Source organism: Ciconia boyciana, chromosome 1, assembly GCF_034638445.1.
Source record: "Ciconia boyciana chromosome 1, ASM3463844v1, whole genome shotgun sequence".
NCBI classification, from domain to species: Eukaryota; Metazoa; Chordata; class Aves; order Ciconiiformes; family Ciconiidae; genus Ciconia; species Ciconia boyciana.
Window position 1 is genome coordinate 196,415,576 of NC_132934.1, and position 22,037 is coordinate 196,437,612.

A 22,037-nucleotide genomic window follows, 5' to 3' on the forward strand; every position below is an offset into this window, starting at 1 on the left:
CAGGACAACACTGAAACCACCAGGCAAGAGGAGTCTGTCTGCCCCCTGCCTCCTCCTGCATCATTTGCAGCCCGTGTGTCCTGCGATAAATGAGGCACTGGCCCCACGAACACTGGTTTCCTTCTCTTCTCAGTCCTGGTCCTTCCCACGGCTTCATCTGTGCTAAGTGAGCTAGGGGCCTGGTGGGAAATCTTTCAGGAGAACGTTATCAGGCACGTTCCCGAGGTGAGATGGGCCCGGGCCCCTTTTTAATCCTTGTGGCAAAGCCTGAGGAACTGGGTGCCCTCAGTGGGAGGGCAGGGCGAGGGGAGGGGGTATTGAAACGTGGGCGACCGGCACGTTGCAGAGCGTGCTTGTTTGCTGCCGTGCCTGAACCACCGGCAGAAATGTTCCCCTTAACACGTGCTGAAGCATGACACCTTAATAAAAACATTGCAGACCATGATCCCTGGTCTCCTGGGAGCCCCAGCCCTACAGGAAGCACCCTTAGAAAATGAATCCATGGGATTTTTTTATCTAATTTATAGCATGTGAACTATAGTCAGGTAACCCAACCAACCAGCCCTGCTGCCAGGAGGCTAAGTGGCTGTGTAGCTTCGGTCTTTACTGTAACAGGGTAACCCTTTAATGAGGTTTTGCTTTGTTTTCCATTTATTCCAGTTTCTGTGTGAACAAACATACAGAAAACACTGCAGGACACACTGGTTTGTATGCGTCAGCCCATATATGCGCTGGCACATGTATTTATTATCAGGAATATATTACACTTATCTGTACATCATAACTGAAATAATACAAACTCTTCCTGTAATCATTAGCCACATAGTAAACGGGACCACAGAACTCCTGCTGCATGGGAAACTGTACAGAGGCTCCTCAGCGTGTCCATGGGACACAACCACCATCAGTGCAGAGACGTAAAATACCTGATGTTGCACTTGATAGTTTTTCCTTTCCTCCTCCCTGCCCGCCACCACCACAAGCCTTTGCCGCTGTGCATTCGCCGAGATAACCCCTCTGTGCCGGCAGCCGTCCCGGCAGGGCCCAGCGGCGCTTTCCTGCAGAAAACCAGAGCTTTCCTGCAGCTTTCCCAGCTCTCCGTGCCCCCCGCTCACTGCCGGCTCTCCTGCCATCCCATCTCACTGCTGTTACCTGCTCCCGGTGCCGGGCTCTGGAGCCCCTTCAGAGCAACAGTAGGCTGGTTTTATTGCTGCTGCAGCCTTCTGTGTTGAATAAAGATTAACCAAATAAAATGTCTCCTTTTTAACGACATAAGGGCAATAAAACTCAGCTCAGCGCTGGCTGTGTTCTCTCTCCTGCCAAAGGCCACCCTACCCTGCAAAACAGGAAAGCCCCTGCGATGGCCATGGTGTTTGGGAAGTCTCCAGCCCCCCCAAAAGCAAAAACTTCCCCTTTCTCGTCTTCGAGCAGGGATGGCCAGGGAGCAAGGACTAGAGATGTGGCCCCCACACCGCTGGGAATGCCGAGCTCACCTTGCATGTCGCAGCTCCCTGGTGAGAGCAGGGGTCACCGGCTTGGCCATGTGCTCGGGGGTCTCCATCCACCTTCACACCTACTCCGGCATGCAGAGGCAAGGAGGGACAGGACAGAGGAAAAGCAGGAAAAAGTAATGACCTTTTTTGGGGAAAAAAGTCTGTGTTTCTGGGCTTGCACCAGAAGGAACCACCCTTTACACCCCCGCAGGGATGGGTCGCTGGGTCCGTTCTGGTCAGGCAAAACTTCCTGCAGCTTTGCTAGCAATCGGGCATGCCCCAGAGGCCGTGCCAAGGAAGAATTCAGTGAAAGGCAGGATTGGGAGGCAAAAATTAGATGGGAAAGGGATTGGCAATGATACCAAATGATGGTGGAGCTGGGATCAGTCCCAGTTTTCCCACCTTAAAAGCCCCACTCCCAATTCACTGCTGGAAGCATCTCTTCTATATGAATTTAAACCAACAAAGTGATAGGGAAAGCACCAGAAATAGAGGGAAAGAATGAATAAATTAAAAAAGGACGGACTCAGCCAGCCCGTCCTGGGCCAGTAATATGCTCTACTGTGTTTAGCATGGAAAAGTTTAGATTAGCATCATGGTTAACAACTCTGGTTGTATCATCTCACCCATTTTTAAAAAGGGCAAAAAGGAGGCCCCTAGAAACTACCGACAAGTCAGCCTGAGAAATCTGGTGGCCTTCTGCGATGGTGTGACTGTGTTGGTTAATGAGGGATGAGCAACTGATGTCATCTACCTGGACTTCTGTAAGGCCTTTGACACAGTCCCACACAACATCCTTGTCGCTAAACTGGGGAGATACGGGTTTGATGGATGGGTGTTGGATATGGAATTGGCTGGATGGCTGCATCCAAAGAGTTGCAGTCAACAGCTCAATGTCCAAATGGAAACCAGTAACGAGTGGTGTCCCTCAAGGGTCCGTACTGGGACCAATACTGTTTAATATCTTCATCAGTGACATAGACAGTGGGATTGAGTGCACCCTCAGCAAGTTTGCAGGTGACACCAAGCTGAGTGATGCAGTTGACACGCCTGAGGGTCGAGATGCCATCCAGAGGGACCTGGACAGGCTTGAGGAGTAGGCCCATGTGAACCTCATGAGGTTCAACAAGGCCAAGTGCAAGGTCCTGCACCTGGGCCAGGGCAATCCCCAGTATCAGTACAGGCTGGGGGACGAAGGGATTGAGAGCAGCCCTGCAGAGAAGGACTTGGGGATGCTGGTGGATGAAAAATTGGATGTGAGCCAGCAATGTGCACTCGCAGCCCAGAAAACCAATTGGATTCTGGGCTGCATCAAAAGAAGCATGGCCAGCAGGTCGAGGGAGGTGATTCTCCCCCTCTACTCTGTACTGCGTCCAGTCCTGGGGCCCCCAGTACAAGAAAGACATGGATCTGTTAGAACCGTTCCAGCGGAGGGCCACAAAAAATGGTCAGAGGGCTGGAACACCTCTCCTATGAAGAAAGGCTGAGAGAGTTGGGGTTGTTCAGCCTGGGGAAGAGAAGGCTCCAGGGAGACCTTATTGTGGCCTTTCAGTACTTAAAGGGGGCTTATAAGAAAGATGGAGAGAGATTTTTTACCAGGGACAGGACAAGGGGTAAGGGTTTTAAACTGAAAGAGGGTAGACTTAAATTGGACATAAAGAAGAAATTTTTTACAATGAGTAGGTGGTGAGACACTGGGACAGGTTGTCCAGAGAAGCTGTGGATGCCCCATGTCTGGAAATATTCAAGGTCAGCTTGGATGGAGCTTTGAGCAACCTGATCTAGTGAAAGATGTCCCTGCCCATGGCAGGGGGGTTGGACTAGATGATCTTTGAAAGTCCCTTCCAACCCAAACCATTCTATGATCCTATGACCTCATTGTAACAGAATTGTATGGGCAGACTGAAACATGACAGCGCAGTAGGTATTGCAGATATCTGTGCATTTAGCAAGTATGAAAGTGATTAAAATTGTACTTGGCAAGGAGGGGCTTTGTGTGCATGTATGTGTTAGGTATCTATCTTACTTTCAGGTTGTACTTGCTGGACACACTAAAATCTAGTAATGCATTTCAGCAGTAGTAGTTGGTGTGGCATGATCTATTCTAACAAGATGCTTAATTTACTCAGTATCACAGTATCATGCAAAAGCTGCTACAAAAATAAATTTCTCTAAAAAAGGAGAAAAAAAATCACAAATCACCTTTTTTTTTTAACGCTGTGGAACAGGCCACAGGCGCCTTGACGGTGATTGAAGCTGTTTCTAAGCTGCAGCCTGTGAATCCTGAGTGCTTCCCAGGAAAGGTGAAGCACAACTCCCACCCGAGCAGTATGGCAGGGCTGTGCAATCCCACCTCTGCTCACACAGGGTGTGCCTGTGCCACCACACACCTGGCCAGGAAAGCCGCCCTCCCCACAGCGCTCCCACACCCCAGGGATTTGCTGCACGTACCGTCTCTCGCTTGCTTTGACCCCAGTGCTCAGAGCAGGAATGCATGCAGGCTCTTTGTCCCAAGCTGGATAGAAAAGCATCCCACAGATCTCTGGTTTTTTTTTTAATTATGCTTAGGGATATTTTTTTCTTGCTAGCGGTGCCCACGAGGGCCCTGCAGCCGATCCCACCCGAGCTGCTCCTCAGCCTCGCCACCCCCTCCGGTGGAGGTCACCGCAAGCCTGGGCAAAATTTTTTGCTTCTAGGCAGAGAAGTTAAAGGTAGTTTAGCCACTCTTTTCCATGAATCTCAAAAGTGCTCTGTAACTTTGGGTAAGCTTTAGCAATGTAAAATAATCTATATATGTGGAAGGAAAGAAATTCTGACCTCATTTGCACCCATGTAGTCCGCTGTGCTCTATTTGGTGTTTCAGATGGGAGGAAGCTAGAGCCCTAGCAGGCGCCCTGTATCTCATCTGAATACTGGAAACCTCTTGGCCAGCAAAGGTCAAGGATGAACAACTTACTATCTCCTTCTTCCTTACGGGACTTGAAATAAATCAAAATGGACAGGAACCTACAACCAGAGATTTTGATTGTATCCAAACCAGGACAAGGTAAAACAAGATAAGATCTAACTAGGACTTAAAGACACTAAAATTGAAACACGTTAACCAGTAACCTCTATCAAATTTGCTAAAACCCTCGTTTCTCATCTCTAGCCTATCTCCACCTACAATATTGATGCTAAGAGTTAAAAAGCAGTGAATGGTATGCGTATCTTATCTGGTGTTCAATGCAAAGGTGATGGTTTTGAAGGCAGTACTGTCTCAGAATTTCAAAGTCGCTGGTGTTCATGTTACATAGAGTACCACTTGGTGGTCATTTGGAAGGCGCTTCTACTTCTGTGTAACTTTCTTCTAGGTTGGGTATAAATATTCCTGGGAGGCTAAACAGAAATGCATTTCGTTTAGATACAAGTCTTAGGCACGAGTTAGAAAACTGCTGACTGTAATGAAAATATATCAGCACTTAGTAGTATCCAATAATATAAAAAATGCAATTCAGAACATATTCAACTACATATATATGTGTGTGCATCTATATATAGGTATAAAGGTACAATACGTACATGTATATAAACACAGACACATATACAGAAATATTCACAACTTGAACTGTATTTGTAACTAACCTGAAATACTGCAGCAAAAGTTCATTCTGATGAACCATTAATATAGTATTTCCAACTTTCGGCTCTAACCATAGTTAAAATGTTAACACATCAAACTAAACATTTTGCTATCCTAACTTTCTGCTGTCCTAGCTTTTTGCTATCTTTTTTGCTACCCTAATCAACATGTCAGAACCAAGAGCTCCTATATGGGGACTATAACAGTACCCTGCCTAGTGTAAAGCTATGCAGCTACTGAGCATGCTTGCAGCCACGAACGCTGGGCGCCTGTTGATGGTAATACTTCCTTGGATGGTAATATTTAGCAGATTGGAAATGCATAAAAGGCAGGGGACCTTCAGCGCGTAGGTGCCAAATCATCGCCGCAAGGTTCTGACTTTTGCTGGAGAGGAGTTCTCGGATGAGCAGCGATAAAAAGAAGTGGACGATGTGGGTGGGAGTTTCACAGGGCTCACGGCATCTCCCTCCTGCAGCTTCCAGAGGAGCTCTTCATTAGTTCTGCTCAGCTTCTTCTTCTCCTCTACTTCTTTCTCAACGTATTCTTGAAGATTAGCGTTCTCCTCTGACAATTGCCTGGAGAGGGAAGCAGGACAACATGTAAGGCGCACCAGTGTGAAGACGGTGACATTAATGCAGCCAGCGCTGCACGAGAGGCAGGGCCAGGCAGGACCCTGAGCACCTCCCTCCATCCCATCCCATCCCATCCCATCCCATCCCATCCCATCCCATCCCATCCCATCCCATCCACCTGCCCCTAGGGCTGCAGCTGAGCTGCCCAAGCTGGGGCACAGCTGTCCCTGGGTCTCTTCACTGCTGGGCAAGAAGGGCATCTCCACAAGTCACAGCTGCCCCCCAGTGTCTGACTCTGCCTCCGGATGCGCCTGTGTCTTTGCTGTACACCTCTCTGAGGCAGCTCAGCTGCCAAAGCTTAGATAGGATGAGCCCCAGCCTTCCTCCGTGACCTTGTGCAACCGTCAGCATCGTGCATGGTATGCAAAGGTGCCAAGGGCTTTGTGCATTGACCACATACTCCAGAGACTTTAGAAATGGCCATTTTCCCATATAGAAAACAGCGTAAAAACTGGAAGTTCCCAAAAGAAAAATTTAGCGTATTTGTTTCTTTATTATATATTTCAAAGTAGGAAAAATGCAAGGCTGCAGTGCACTGCAAGAACAGGATTCTGCACTCATGGACAGAAGGGATGGAGAGGGTAACTGGAAATTTAGGCTGAGATAAAGCACAGTTGCGCGCTCACCCTCCCCCTGCGCTGGCCTTCCCTGGGAGGACGCGGGTTTGTGAGCAGGGCAGGAGGTGGAGTGCCCCGTGGGTCCCCATGGTGGGCAACCAGGACTGCAGAGCACACCAGCTCCATGCCATCCCACACTCACGCCCAGCCTTGGCCACTGGTGTCTGGAGAGGACTTCAGAGCTGGTCCCAGACACTTAGCTTGGGGATGTAGGCAGGCACAGTGGTTTCAGACATTTTCTTCTCATCAATATTTGCTTGTGGCTGAGTTGGTTTTGGGCCCCTGAGAGCTACCAGGCAATGAAGCTGATCAGGGTGTTGTCTCCCCCAGTTCAGCACGTGGAGGAAGCAGGTGCCCAGCATGGGGCTGTGGCCTCTGTTTGCACCACCTGTTCACTAGCACAGTGGTTTCTACCCGGGAATGTGCCCATAAACCTCCATGGAGCCAAACCCACCCCCAGATGGAGCCCAGAGCCCTGGGTCAGCGGGCACTTGTGCTCCCAGCACATGCGACCCCTTGGCCAGGGCTTCTGTTCCCACACCAGGAAGAGAAGGAGCTTCAGAGATCAACCCAACATGGCCTCCCCCAGCAATGACACCCAATAAGCAGCACAAAGTGCAGGTGGGCTCCTTAAATCCTGCTTTCTCCCCGGCTTCAATGCCTGGCTCCAGCCACCTTTGCCCTGTGGCATTTCACAACCCAGAGGTGCTTGCAATGCTGCCCCATTTTTTCCAGAGCAGCACAGTCCCCAGAGGGGGGATAGTCCTGGGTTTTAGGCCTTCTTCTGTCTGATTGAGAACAAAAATCCAACATCCCAACTCCGTGGACAGCTGCAACTCTCACCCTTGTTTCTCAACCCTGCCACCAAAGCTGTGCCATGAGCGAGAGAGCATTTGTGGAGTGGCAGAGCAAGAGCAAAGAGGTGAGAGAGATCAATTGCATTCCTGACTCTTCAAACCAGCTGGTACTGCATGCAAAGGGAAAGGAGTCTGTGCTCTCCATGCTCCCCATTTTAGCTGATGTCCTGATGCAGGATGTAGCTCAGCTTTGAGGCCTTCCCTCTCCTCTATAAAAGTTCATGAGGTTATGAGTCCTTCTCCAGCTCCTTCCTCCTTGGTCCTAATGAACCCTCTGTTCCTGACTCCAACACCAGGGAAACTTCACCAGCAAGGACCAGGGAGGTGTTTTCCCCAGAATGCCCTATAACCTGATGGCTTTTTGGGAGGTGGGGCACGGAAATCTCCTATGGGCACCACACTCTCAGTGAGTCTGCTCTCATCTAACCAGGTGACTAGTTTTAGAAGAAATGAGGCAGTGCAGGCAGACTGTGGGACCTGATCGTGTTTTGGGCATGTTCTGGCAACACTGTTCCAGAGGACGCATGCAGGAACACCTGGCTTCTGCAGCCCCATTATGCTTGGGCAGGAGCCAGGTCCTGATGTGATCAGCCTGGGGCAGCTCTGGGCATGTACCTAACCTGATTTACAGGCAACTTAGGATTTTCGAGAAAAAAACAGGGAGGCACCTAACCTCCCCACTAGGTATTTCCAGGGTTCAGCAGCAGCTGGGTGTGGATTTTGGATGCACACATGCACAGCTCCTTTTCTGGGTATAGCCTGAAGCCCACAGCAGATGTCATGGATTGCTGGTCTACTCTCTTTGTGTTAAAAGCCTCTGAGAGCGTGGGGTTGGCATTTCCGATCTTGTTTAAAAAACAGTTTTAAAGAATTTCTGCTTTTTTAGCCTTGGTCCCTACAGAAATGGAGCTCAGGTGATCAAGAATATGTCTGTTCTTCTCCCACTCCCCTGCAAGTTTTGAATCATGAAGCAATGGCTAGCAGAGGCAAAGGATTAAAAGGCACAAGTTGGCAGAAGTTTTCAGAAAGCTGCTTGCCTGGTAGAGGAGGAAAATCCTATTCACAGTCTCACTGGGGAACCAGCTGTGGCATAAGCTCACGGTCTAACAGGCACGAGAAAGTCCACATGGGAGCTCACCCTGGAGAAATAACTCCATAGAAAACCTCTTGCTACACATGGAATTACTTTTTCTTTTGCAGTGTCTAACAAGACAGGCCATAAAAATTATACATGAAGCCCCACTACATCCTTCTCCAGCCAGCATTCGCTGAGAAAAAAAAAAAAGCACATGCCTTCCCCCCATTTGTGTGGCTCTTAGTGTGTGACTGGCTCTCTAAGCTGGGAAAGCTCATCTGGGTTTTGGGAACAGGCTAGTGACACCAGCCCACACCTCGGAGCACGGTGAAGGGCTCAGATCCCTCCTCTGCTAAAGGCACTGCCTGGACAGGAGGCAAGCCCAGACCACAGCCCCTCAGCATGTCTCAGCCTCCTTTACGTTGAATGCTGCTTGCTAGAGGTACAGTATGACGCGCAGTATCACAGTGTCCTCTGGAGTCTCTCACACAATAGCCTTTCTGGCCCTAATGCACACAGCAATTTGCTGGCAGAGGCATGACCTGCAGGTAAGTAGGGAGATACTTGGGCAGAACAGAGCCTCGCAGCCAAGTGCCCATGAATGTGCCACGGAGCATGCGGACATGTCCTCCAGAGAGACCTGCTTTGGCACATGGATGGGGAAAGGCGTTGCTGCTTGTTTTATCACTTATTTTAGCCTCATGCACGTTGTGCTGGGAATTTATGCTGTGACACCTGACGTGACTGGACATAGGCAGACCCAGCTTCATGCCACTTGGAGACAGAGGCAGCTTGCGCAGCCAGCAGTGCCGACATCTTTCAGCAAAGCCTCTGCCTTCAGCTCAGCCAACCTGTATCTGCCCCTGCTGCACCACACGGAGGGAGACAGACAGATGCAGCATTGCTGCTTATAAAAGATACAGATGCCCATTCAGCCCCTCTTCATCATTCGGGTAGAAGAAGGAAGAGAGGCAATGTAAAAGCAAATGTGTTCTCACTGTCTAAGTTTGTATCTTGAGATATATGTTCCAATTTTAGACCTAACCCAGCTAGGGAAACTTTTATCCCCAGCACTGCAGACTTACGATCAGACATGTTCCTCTGCCAGCCTCCCAACAATTTAAGCAGCTGTAACAAATCACAGTCATAAAACCATAGAGATGTGCAGGGGCACACCGGTGTGATAGCGATGCAGGGGAAGGTGCTTGAGTCATGCTCTTGACTCACATTAAAGCCTCTCCCAAAATGCCTGGAGGTCAGTAGGTACCTGGACTATGCCAACAGAGACCAGACACCCTCCTGGTCACCTTCATCTCTAGGGTGCTGGAAACTACCATTCCTCAAATATCCCCAGTCCAAAGGACCAAAAAAAATGCTGGTTGATTTGGAGGGAGAATCCAAGATGTTGGGAAATCAGATGATTTATTCAAGTGCTTGGGGAAGTCCTAGCAGAGGCTCTGTGGAGTTCCTGTGTCCAAAGCTGGTGCATGATCTACTTGCAAGGCTCTTCTCCCTTTGTACCTGCCCTTGGCTATGATTGGAAATATCTCTGTGGTGCACCCCTCAGCCCCGCAGTGCCTCCAGGACCCCCCTCCTGGCCGTGCTGCAAAGGCTGGCTTTGCTCTGGCTCCCATCTCTCCTGCTCCCCTCCCTCCTCTCGCTGCTCCTGGGCTGCCACAGCCGCGTGGGCACCCAAACTGCAAACCGCCAGAAATAGCTCTAATCCGTGCTGTTCCCCAGCAAGGGCAGCTCCCTGAGCTCCTTCATGCTGCACTTCCCAGGCAGTGCCAGTACAACAGAAATGAGCAGTCGGAGTGGCTACTGCTGCCAGGAAGATGCATGTTTTAATAATGTGACATGACAATGTCACATTAATGTCATGACAATGTCTTTAAAGCCCTGGCTGACACTGTTCCTATAGCTGTCCCCATAGCTGTCCCCAAACTGTTGCTGTTGAAAATGACTGTCCTCTGAGTTGACTTTACAGGCTGACCTCAAATTCAGGATTTCTCCTAAAAGATGTTCTTTGAAACCAGTACCTACATAGTTACAGGCAAGAAGCAAAGCGCTGCAGCTGGATGCTGCCAGGGAGTGGAGGGTGCTATCTGCCCAGCCAGAGGCAGGTAGCTGCAATGCAGAGAAGCCAAGCACTGATCCAGGCACACTGGCTGCTCTCACAGGCATGGAGGGAGACTGCCACTTCCAGACCACAATTCAACCTGCCCAAAAGCAGGTGTCTCAAACTGGTCTGGTGAACCAGAGCTTAAAAATTCCTGGTTTTCCTCCCCCTGCACAGAAAGGCTGTAGACACCCACCTCAGACAGTGACATGTGTGTTACAGGTATTTACCATCAGGTGAGAGGAAACATAATCCTCACCCCAATCTGAATGTTAGTACAAGCAATGCTGTCTTTTTAAAATATGTACAGGCAGGAGACAATTTTTAAAGGCTGAATCATTAATAAAGGAGACACTAGAGACACAAAAACTAACATTAAATCAGAAATGAGATGCTGAAGCTTTAAAGAGTTAGCTAAAAACTAAATTGCATTTTAGGCCAATGGCATCATTTCTGGCAACAATAACAGTTAGGCAGCTGGTGTGTGGGGACAAGTTCAGCTCTAGCATGGTAGCCCTTCCGCCTGGCTCCAGCTGCAGTCTCTTGCCTTACAGCAGACTATAAACTCTCTGGGACAGGGACTGTCCTACCCTTCTCTGTTTCTATATTGCCTGACACAAGGAGCCTTGTCACCCTTGTCAGGTTGTGATAAGGGTGCAAACAGACAGTGCAGGTGAAAAAACTCACCAAAGGATAATCCCGCCTGGGTGACAGTGGCATCGTTAGGATGTCTCTCCTGAAATTGCCCCATTTCCCATCCTCATTACCCGCTGACTAACAGATCTCAGGGCACTGACACTGAGATCAGAAGGCACTGGCAACTTTGCTCTCAACAGCATGTCAAAATTATGGAAACACACAGACATATATGTGGCCTTCCTTATGTTAAAGTAAGCAAACCCTGGTATAAAAAGGATTTTTTAATAAAACAAGCAGATCAGGACACCAATACACTTTCAGGAGAAAATAAGTTTTTCCCCTTCTGAAATAAGTGTCAGCCTTGGGCAGTTAAAATCTGCAGTCTCCTTTCAAGCTCAGACAGATTGCAAATATCAGCACAAACCTTGTTATAACAGTATTTTGCTCAATCCTGGCTCTGAGTTCTTCGTTCTGCTGTTGCAGCATGGTGATTTTTTCTTCCAGTTTTAAATTTTTTTCAGCCTGCAATGAAAGAAGGTTTGTTAAGTCTGAAGAAAGCCCAACAGCTGATCCAAGAGCATTTTTTCTTTATCTTTATTTGTCCCTAAAGCAAATTCTAAAATTTGAGGATAGATGGAGGCAGTCATCTTGACTGCAGCTGAGATTTAGAGATCTGACTCGCACCACATCATACTGCTGAATTGGGGTCATCAGCAGAGCATTGAGCGCAGGCAGAGCTGAACTAGCCCTTACTTCTAACTGAGGAGAAGGAGGGTCTTAGTCTTGTCCAGCGCAAATATAACACCTTCCTCGGTGGTGCCCCCACAACTTTCATCCCTCGGGAGTCAGCGTTACCAGCCGTTATTCTTGGTCAGGGAGCTGGTGGCACTTGGGGAGCATGGGGATGCCCAGCATGGAAAGGTCACTGTGGTGTGAGTGGTCAGTCTAGCAATGAAGGACGAGTGCGAGGTGGTACGGTGTGCATCATCCAGCTCAACTAACCTCATCGGACTTAAATGTCTGGCGTCCAGCTTCTAGGATTATGGTTCCCTGGCTATGGGGAGGAAGGAGTTACCCAGCAGGGCAGATTACACCCAGCAGCAGCCTTAGACTGCTGCTGCATTCACATGAGGTGGGCTGCCCTTTGGAGACACTTCTCTCCATAGCTGACAGTGTTGGTTTAAATGGCAGGCTTAAACTAGACATTTAGCTTTAAGCTACGGTTAAGTGAAATTAATCCTATCCTGAGCGTAGGTAGCTTTTAGTCAGGACAGTTCAAGGACAGAGTTTAAGGATGTCAACAGCAGTGTATTAAAACATCAGTAAGATGTTTATAGGCATGTACCACAGCCTCAGATGCCCTGTTTTACCCAAGTTTTGAATTTGACATACTTTATCACCTTAGCTCTTGGTTTTCCAGCAGTTTGAATTTTGCTGAATTCAACACTTTTGGAAGAAAACAAGATATCGCAGGGTAACCTTATCTCTGTGTAAGCTTGGTTATAAAAGGTTGGGAAATTCAATAAAGAACCAAAATATTGTACACTGGAGTTAGCAATAACTCACACTTCATGGCAGAGGCATCAATTTTATGCAGTGGTTTCCAATCTATGCAGGTAACTGTAAAGGATACTCCTAATTCTCAGATGTGCTGGCCTAGCCCAGTATATTTTGTTAGAGCGGAACAAGGATTCTGGCCCCATTCTGAAATGCTCTGAGAGAGGAATCACCATCACGGTCACCTTCTCTGCTTCCTCAGTAGTTTTAGTAAGTAGTAGCTATGCCAACATGAAGCATGGGAGAAGACCTGTGCATCTCCTTCTCTCTCCACTGCAACCCTCACCCTCTACCACTCCTCTCCTGCCACCTTTGTTTCCAGCCTCCCTTTCAGCAGACAAGGAGCCAAGCCTGACCTTGTATTTGAAATGCCCTCCCGCTCCCTTATAAGGCACCCCATCTTTCAGAGCATCTGGAGATGCCTTGTAGATGTTCTGGCACTTATAAAGGTAGGTCTTTAAACAGAAAGCACTTGTGCCTTTGGACCACAGTAGATCCAGTGTTTTACTGTGATAAAGGGCAAGAGCAGGACTGTGTGCTCGTATGTGGTTAATTAGCAAAAGCCGCTAAATGACCAGGAACCATGTAGGCTGTTGTTTATTTTCTTTTTCAGCATAACACTACAGTGCATGTTTTCAGATGCTGGCTTAGCTCCAGGAGCAGCGTGTTGGAAGGAGTGCAGTTAACAAGCCTCAGTTCTAAAGAGGCACTTTTCTCTACATCCACTTACTCAAGCATCTGTTCAGCAAAATAATCATCTGAGTTCTCAAATTTCCCTGTAAATGGAAACAAATCTTGCTGAATGCTGTGCTGAACCAGCTGTCCTGGCTCCCCAGCTGAGGTAGTGCCTCATCCTGTCACCACACTATATGTTTACTGTCTGGTTACTGTCTCACTGTAGGTTATGCCTTACAAAATGAATCCCCTTTCCAATAAAAAATGTAATTGATGGTGAACTGCGGAGTTCTTCATTAGGGACCCCCACAAGCAAAGGATGAGAAAACAGTGTAGACTGCAGAAAAGCATTACTTTAGGATTGGAGAGACCTCTCCTAGTGTAAGCCTTGCTAGGGACTGCTTGCTAAATATTGCTAATTCATACTTGCAGCTGGGAGCTCCCTAGATGCCTGCCTGAGCAGCAGCAAGACACACTTGGCTTGATCTTCCTGCACTTGCCCTCTCCAGCCCTAAATGATTACCTGACTCCTGTAGGGGCGTATGGTGCAGGCTGGTGTACAAAATGAAGCCCTGGAGTACCACAAAGTTCCCCTTCCTCCATTCTTCCTACACCACTCGCCTCGCTGTCTAACGTAACAGGCTGAGCAGATACTGCATGAAAAAGCAATACAGATCAATAGATGTGTGGGAGAAGTCAAGGGCATCATGGGTGGGTGAAGGGATGGGAAAAGATCCCAATTTCTGAGCGAAAACCTGAGACGTGGTATAGTAGAAGCAGGTTGACAGTGGGACAACACAATATATAGCCATTTATTAACCTCTTTGACTGTGTCTTGCCCCAGCCTCATGTGTTTTCTCACCCCTTTTAAGTTCAGCTGCTGTAGCCAAACTTTTACTTTTCTACCTCTGCGATGTCTCCTCTGGAGGAAAAATAACAACTAACTCACCTGTTTTTCTAGCTCCATAATCATCTTCTCCTGTTGGTGAATCTGATGGTTCTTCATTTCCAGAACATGTTTTAAGCTCTTCAGATCTTTTTCTAAGTGCAGATATGGAGCTCGTACAATCTAGGAAATATACCAGTAATTTGGATATCTGTCAGCCATAAATGCATCTTCAGCCATAAGATAAAGTTTCCTCAATGTACCCGGTGGTTTAGGAGTCTCAGTGATGTGAAAACCACCTGGACCTGGGCCTCCCCAGCCCATCTGAACCCTGGTATTCTCTCCTAGACCAGCCCTTTGGCTGGGTAGCCAGTGGTACCTTTCTTTTGACCCGCCTCATGGCTAGAAGGATGGCATGCCAGGTTGTTCAGCAACCTCATTCCTACTCATAGCTTGGGAACTGCATGAGATGTTTTGTGATTGTGCAGGGGTTTTGGCTTGGGAAAAGTACAAACATGAAACTGAGGAAACTGAACAAGGGGGCTGGAGGTGAAAACTACAGTATTCTGCCTTGCCTGCACCATTGCATCACAGTGCCTGTTAACAAAGATCAGACCTGGTGGGAAAAAGTTCCTCTTCTGTTTGAGAACTTCAGATGTAGGAGATACTAGGGTTCAACTCATGGGAAAAAGATGTGCTCTGAATTATACTGATGAAATACTGTCGCTGACTTAAGCTGTTCTGGGTTTCTCCCAGTGTAACTCACTGCAGTGAACTGCCTGGTGGTACTTGGCATTAACATCACTGTGACACAGCAGAATTTGTCCTTTCACAGAATCACAGAATCATTTAGGTTGGAAAAGACCTTTAAGATCATCGAGTCCAACTGTAAACCTAACACTACCAAGATCACCACTAAACCCTGTCCCTAAGCACCACATCTACACGTCTTTTAAATACCTCCAGGGATAGTGACTTAACCACTTCCCTGGGCAGCCTGGTCCAATGCTTCACAACCCTTTCAGTGAAGTAAAATTTCCTAACATCCAATCTAAACCTCCCCTGGTGCAAGTTGAGGCCATTTCCTCTCATCCTATCACTTGTTACTTGGGAGAAGAGACCGACCCCCACCTCGCTACAGCCTCCTTTCAGGTAGTTGTAGAGAGCAATAAGGTCTCCCCTCAGCCTCCGCTTCTCCAGGCTAAACAACCCCAGCTCCCTCAGCCGCTCCTCACAAGACTTGTGCTCCAGACCCTTCACCAGCTTCGTTGCCCTTCTCTGGACACGCTCCAGCACCTCAATGTCCTTCTTGTAGTGAGGGGCCCAACACTGAACACAGGATTCGAGGTGTGGCCTCACCAGTGCTGAGTACAGGGGCACGATCACTTCCCTACTCCTGCTGGCCACACTATTTCTGATACAAGCCAGGATGCCATTGGCTTTCTTGGCCACCTGGGCACACTGCTGGCTCATATTCAGCCGGCTGTCAACCAACACCCCAAGGTCCTTCTCTGCTGGGCAGCTTTCCAGCCACTCTTCCCCAAGCCTGTAGCGTTGCATGGGGTTGTTGTGGCCCAAGTGCAGGACCTGACACTTGGCCTTGTTGAACCTCATACAACTGGCCCCAGCCCATGTAAATTAAATGTAAATTTCATGTAAATTAAATACTGCAGTGGAGGTGGAAAGAGACTGATGCTACCTGTTTCCCATGGCCAAGTCTGTTTCAAACATTTGCGCTCCTTTCCAAAGGAGTTCTCTCATCTAAAAATGCACTGAGGCCCTTGCTCACCCTACTTTTTCCATTCTGTCCCCTCTGTCATGTTGATACAGCTGCCCATGGGGTTGTGCTGTGAACACAGTAAAATGTCCCAAGTTAAAAGAAAACTCTTTTTGAAGGGTCATTTCAGGGTTATTTCATTTCAGATAAATAATTGCAGTGTGTGTTTACTTACACACCGTAAATAAACAGTATGGCCCCAATAGACAGCAGTTGAATAAATACTTCATATGACAGGGCTGTCCCCTGCAAGTCCAGAAAAAAATGAGGAAACACAGAGGATATGAAAGAAGTTGGTTCAGAAGGCACAAGAAAAGAAACCTAAATGTGAAAAGACAAAAACTAAAGAGAAAGAGAGGAAGAAGGGAAAGAAGAATAGACAGCAGTAAGGACATACTAGATGGAGTTAATTAAATGTTTTGGAAACAGAGCTACAAATGCTGGGCGAAAGAATAAAGAAAAAGAAGTCAACTCATACAATGATGGACCTAGGCTAAGATTCTGACTTGTCCTCCGAGCTCAAGATCTGGGGTCTCAGTTGGGATCTGCCTCCCACTCCCTGGGGTAAGGATGCCATTGTTATCCACTGAATCACGTGATGTGAGTCATACTTAGAAACACCTATCTTGATGACTGTATAGGTATAGTTGCCATCTACCTTCAGTTGTTCCTCAGTGTTTTTCTTCAGAGCCTCTTCGAATCGGTCTGCTTTGGCCTTAAGAGATTGATTCTGGAAGGTGAGGGTGTCTATCTGGTCCTGGAGGGGAGACATGCCAATGAACACATCAACTGTGTTATCACCCCTCTTTCTTACATTAATAAGTCAAACTGCACTGTGAAACCAACAAGGAAGCTAAACAAGGCTTAGAAACCCCTGCAAGGTGGTATTTTTTACGTAAGGCCACTTGAACATACAGCGGGGGTTTTGATAACCCAGTGCCTCAGGGAATCCCGAAATCCCTGCAATGCCTACGACTGGCTGACACTGGCTGATAAATCACCCCAGCGCCTTGGGCTGGATGAGCATGTCCTTCTTTAAGAGAGCCGGCATTTATATCACAGGCATGAAAGAGATCATTTGTGCGGTCCCTAGCATCTGAATGAGGTGGTAGATATCCCATTCCTGCTTCCGTCACCTTTCTAGGCTTCTAACATGGTGAGAAGCAATGATGAGTTAGTGGTGTGGACTTTAAATGATTGTTGTTTCATCTCAGAGCTATACACAGGAACAACATGTTATTTTAAGCAATCATATTTCTGTTACTATCAAAGGCATTCCTGTTACCTCTCTATATACAACATCTGTAAAAGCCATAGTTGCTGTGAAACTGGTATTCTTATCTTTCCTATATGTAATTTCTTGACTGCAACATTACATCAGTGCTTATTGCAAAACTGCTGACACGCCTCTAACTGTCACAGCCGCATAAGGAAGGCAGTGATAGTTGTTGCGTGCAACAGTATGTGCTAGTCAGGGGTTTTAAAAAGCATAATTCATCTCTGCCTATGAAATCAAACAGAGCTTGCACTATTTGCTGTGGCATCTTTACTTGTTCACACAAGATTTCCAAACTTAGCGTGAATCACAGGGGCATGCTTCTGCCCTACCCTCCTTGGGAGTTCTTTATCTAGAGAGTGAGAACAGCATGGAGTTGTTAGAACAACTGAAAAGCCAAGATGATCTTGAGCTTGGTGTTAAACAGTGGGATGTGGGAGATGTGATGTGCAGGGCTGACCCCGGCCGGCCATAGCCTGGCTGCACAGCAGGGCCAGCCCTGGGGCATCCCTCATCAGGGACCGCACTGCCCTCCATGGGAATGGAGCTGTGTCTACACCGCGGGACCGGCTCTCCCACTTTCAGGCAGCGGGGGAGTGTTTAAAGCACAGGCACAGGGCCAGGCAGGGAGAGGTCAGCGTTTCTGAGCCCCGGGGGTGCCTGCTGGAGGGTACCATGCAGACAAGGTGATGCTCACAGCCACCGCAGGTGCTGGAGCTCTCCCCACTATGCAGAGAAGAGCTCAGCATTGCTCCTTGTGCTGGGCCAGCAGTCAGCACGGTCAAAAGGACATCTCTTTGCTTTATCCAGCTGCCTTTTCCTCCCTTTAGGTTTGCTCTCTCTTTTCTTTCAGATGGTTAGTATTTTGCTGGGGGAGGAGCGGGAGCCAAGGGGGAGGAAAAAAACCTGGGGGGGCATCTTTGCTGCTCGATCCCAGTTTGGACAGGCGGAGGACAAGAGGTGCTATAGCTGGTAAGAAGCAATGGCCTGGTGTGCTGGCAGCTGGCAATGGGGCTGGGGCTGCCCCGACAGCTGCTCCACAACATTGTTACAGGGGTGGGAAATAATGAAACTGCTAACCTGGAGTGACAGCCGCAGTTTTTCAAAATTCTCTTCTAATTGTGCCTTTTCCAGTTTGTGAGCAGTATTCAGTTCTGGGGAAGATAAACAGACATGACATTGCTAAGTGAAGTCCAGCAAAGAGCACAGACATCGTGAGCCAAGTGCAATTCGGGATGCAGTTTTAGGGCATGGAGGTTGAGTAGGAAACTGGCAGTAATATACTCTGTGACCTTAGGTGAATCGTTTTGAGGATAAAGATTTCCTGATCTTTCACTGGTTGCAGGTACCTCTATTTCTACATGACCAGCTTCTGCTTTTTCAGAACTGCTCCAGCTCCCGGGGGCTCCAATCTGAAAAGGCTCAGTCTGACAATGGGTCATGTACCAGTTCGGAGTGAGTATGCCCAAATCAAAGAAAGATTTTAAAATTAGATACATTTAAAAGCTTGGGTTGCAATTTCTTTGGGAAGATAGAGAGAGCGGCCAGCAACTCAGGTACAAAAATGCAAATGAGAGTGCTTCTCCAGGAGCTGTGGCAGATGACCTGTGAGGTTTATTCCATTAGTGAGACTGACAGAGCCTGAAGATAAAAAAGTCCTCTATTTATATTACATGATTAAAGGTTTCACTACTAGAACAACTCACCCTGGACCTAATAATAACTAAAAATTTAATAACCAAAATGGAATAAAGTTTCATCTCTAAACCAATGGCATCAAACTGTCATTCAGTACAGTAGTAGCACCTACCTTTTCAGCATACAGACACTCTATTTTTTGTGTCTTTACCCCCAGCCCATGGGGTTCTGCCCTCTAACCATTGCTCACTAGCCACAATAACAGCAGTAATAATACTACATAATAATACAGTAATGCCCGGTACGGCACACTAGACAGCAGCTGCTGCAATGCCTTTTCCATGCACAGGAGGGCATTTCATACCCACACCAGGAGCAGGGAGCACAAACTGGCCACCAGAGCCTTGATAAACCACAGCCAAGTTTTACCATCAGAAAATACTAACAAAAATGGACAGATAAGAATATCCTCAAGCAAGGAATAGCCTTTTTTTTTTTTCCCCCCAAATTGGATATGTTAATTTAAAAATGGTATGCTAGATACCATCTCTGCCTACAGGAGAGGGGAATAGACTGTTCTCAGCTCACATTATGCTCTGGACTGTGTCTCTAATTGACACAGTGCAGAGCTAAGCAATATGGCTTGGTTTGGGGAAAGTTGTGGGAAAACCTACTAGAGCTATTTAAAAATTAGACCCTCATGCTTATGTGTAAAAAAAAAAAAGGGATATTGTACAGATAACTGTTAAATGTCAGCTAAAGCATGTACGAAGACATGTATTTAGATACTGAACTGGTAGGGAGGAAACAGCTCTGTCTGCAGCATCAAATCCCATGGAAAAAATGTAACACAAAATAAAGATAGCAGTGCTGAGGTGCAGATTTGCACCAGCGTGTGGCTTTGGTTTGCTCAGCATGGCCAGACTTTTGCTCCTGAAAATTATGAGTCTTGGTTTTAGAAGCAGTGTAGGCATTTAAGCACCTAAATTCAGAGATGTTCAATGAGCTCTAGCCTCCTGAGCACCCGAAGATTAGGCTCTTGAGAAAAGTCTGTGTGTGAAGTGAGATGGAATTTGGACTCTGTGTTCAGTGACTCATGGAGGAAGACTTATATTTGTCCCAAAGACCTCTCAGATAGTCTCAGGTCCAAGTTAAATGCTGTACACACTGCACACAGCTCTTCCTCACCCCTAGCATGAACCTGGTGATCCACCCCATGTGAAAGCACTAGACCAACACAAAATTTCTGTATCATCTGCTCTGGAGGAACAAAATCCAGGCTTACACAATCTCACTACCGTGCTAACTCCTCCTCTAGAATAACTCTGCAGCCATTGGGTTGTCTTTGGCTTACCTTGAATCTTGCAGTCATTCTCATCCTGCAGTACTGTAATGGCGACTATGTGGTTATTTTCCAACTGTAACATTGCAGCTTCATGTATAGCTGTGATATCTTCCACCTGTTCCAACGACAATGAATGGAGACATGGACGCATGATTAGGCATGCTGTGGCACACTGACAAGCCGCTGCTGGAGAGCTCCAGTGAGCTGGAAACGGTAAAGGGATCTACTGAGTGTGACACTTCCAGCACCTGAGCCGGTTTTATTCATTACGAAACAGGCATGTTGATGCCTTGAGTGGTAGCATGTAGTCACTGCTGATAGTATTTTTGTTCTTTTACCTTAATGGTGATAAAAGAGGTACATAAGAAAACAAAAGGCCAAAAAGTCCTTAAGCGAAGAAGCCATTTATGAAATGTTCAGAAATCTCAACATCCCTTTAATCTAAATTATATTAATGACCTGACTCCCTCTGATGGTCAGATAAACATGCACAGTTCTGAGCCATCCTGTTTTTTGTCTTCATGGCATTTTGCTGCAATTATTTTTATTGTAAGGTCTTGAATTAACTTCCATGGAAAGTGTCTATTCATTATTTATAGTTGTAAAATATTTATTTCTAGAGAAACATGGAAATTGTTATCAGTGGGTATGTAAAATGAATTGCAATCTATCACCCTTTTACTTGAAAAAGAGTATCCTACAAAGTCATCAATACCCAAATTCCTGTGTCCTCTTCAATCATGTATTTTGAGTCCACATCTAATAAACTGACGAAAGATATGACAGCACCTTTTTCAGTGCAGACACAAGAGTTTTCAGGTCGGTGTGGAAGTAAGCAAGATGACAGTGAAGCCACAAAACTTCTGCCTGATCTCATATTGAGGCCAGAAAGAGGTCCTGCTGCTGCAAACTGCCCAACAAACTGCACCGCACAGGACACTGCACACAGCCATCATGGGAGCAGGGGATGCAGTTGGAAGAGGGCTGTGGGCAGCCTGTGTTCCTGTGCCCCTGAGGGGTTTGGGCCTCCTTCAGTACATTGTTTGTTACTAGACTTGGCTAAAGGCAAAGTGAGATCCCTAATGATGGTGTTTTGATATGCATCATTAAAGAAAACACAGTGAGAATTGGTGATCAAGGTTAAGTCAGTGGTCCAGAGCAGTTTCTGAATGCAATGCATCGATTTGCTTTTCTAGGTTTTGTAATCACAGTGATCTTATTCCCTTCATTTAACACATTATCTGTGATATCTGGCAATGCAGAGGATCAAACTATTTTACTTTTACAATGAAACAGCTGCTCATTGCAAAGTGGCTTGACTTTAAACAGCTTTTTTGCTCACTGTTATGTTAAATAACGGTTAAAAGTTACTGCAGCTGAGCATGTCTTGACTGGAATAAATGTTATGTCACTGTATTTAACTGTCAAACATATGTGTTAAATTACCCAACAGAAGCAAAATTTCCAACCGTATTGGAGAAAGCATGCTCTTAGAATGAAAGATAGGCATTTAACACGGAATTTAAAATTATCCAAACTCATTTTCATAATAATGTGGGAGACAATGCAGTGGTGAAGAACTGTTTGCAAAACAATGGGGACTCAGCCTGCTGATATATTTCATGAAAGAGCAGGGAAAGAGGGACTAGATGACTAATGGGATAGGGACTATCACTTGATTTGTCCTAGAGCACTTGTATATGATGTCCGTGTGCTGAAACCTCATGAACATTGACATGTTCTTTACCTTGCCCTTGCTTAAGTCTTTATTCATACTCTAATTGCTTCTCAGCTGAGCAGCACCCCATAGGAATGATTATGCTCAACTC

General features: G+C 46.9%; 1 protein-coding gene across 1 annotated transcript in view; it reads right to left on the minus strand.

Annotated features, from left to right (window-relative positions):
- Positions 1-5,236: 5,236 nt before the first annotated feature.
- The window catches only part of MTUS2 (microtubule associated scaffold protein 2), a 201,456-nt gene continuing 184,655 nt past the window's right edge, over positions 5,237-22,037 (minus strand). The window contains exons 9-14 of the mRNA XM_072854822.1: positions 20,218-20,323; positions 18,306-18,379; positions 16,608-16,706; positions 14,236-14,355; positions 11,479-11,576; positions 5,237-5,690 (exon numbers count right to left, since the gene is read on the minus strand). Coding sequence (XP_072710923.1) covers positions 5,474-5,690; positions 11,479-11,576; positions 14,236-14,355; positions 16,608-16,706; positions 18,306-18,379; positions 20,218-20,323 — 714 coding nt within the window. The 3' untranslated portion in view covers positions 5,237-5,473. The remainder of the gene's footprint in view (positions 5,691-11,478; positions 11,577-14,235; positions 14,356-16,607; positions 16,707-18,305; positions 18,380-20,217; positions 20,324-22,037) is intronic.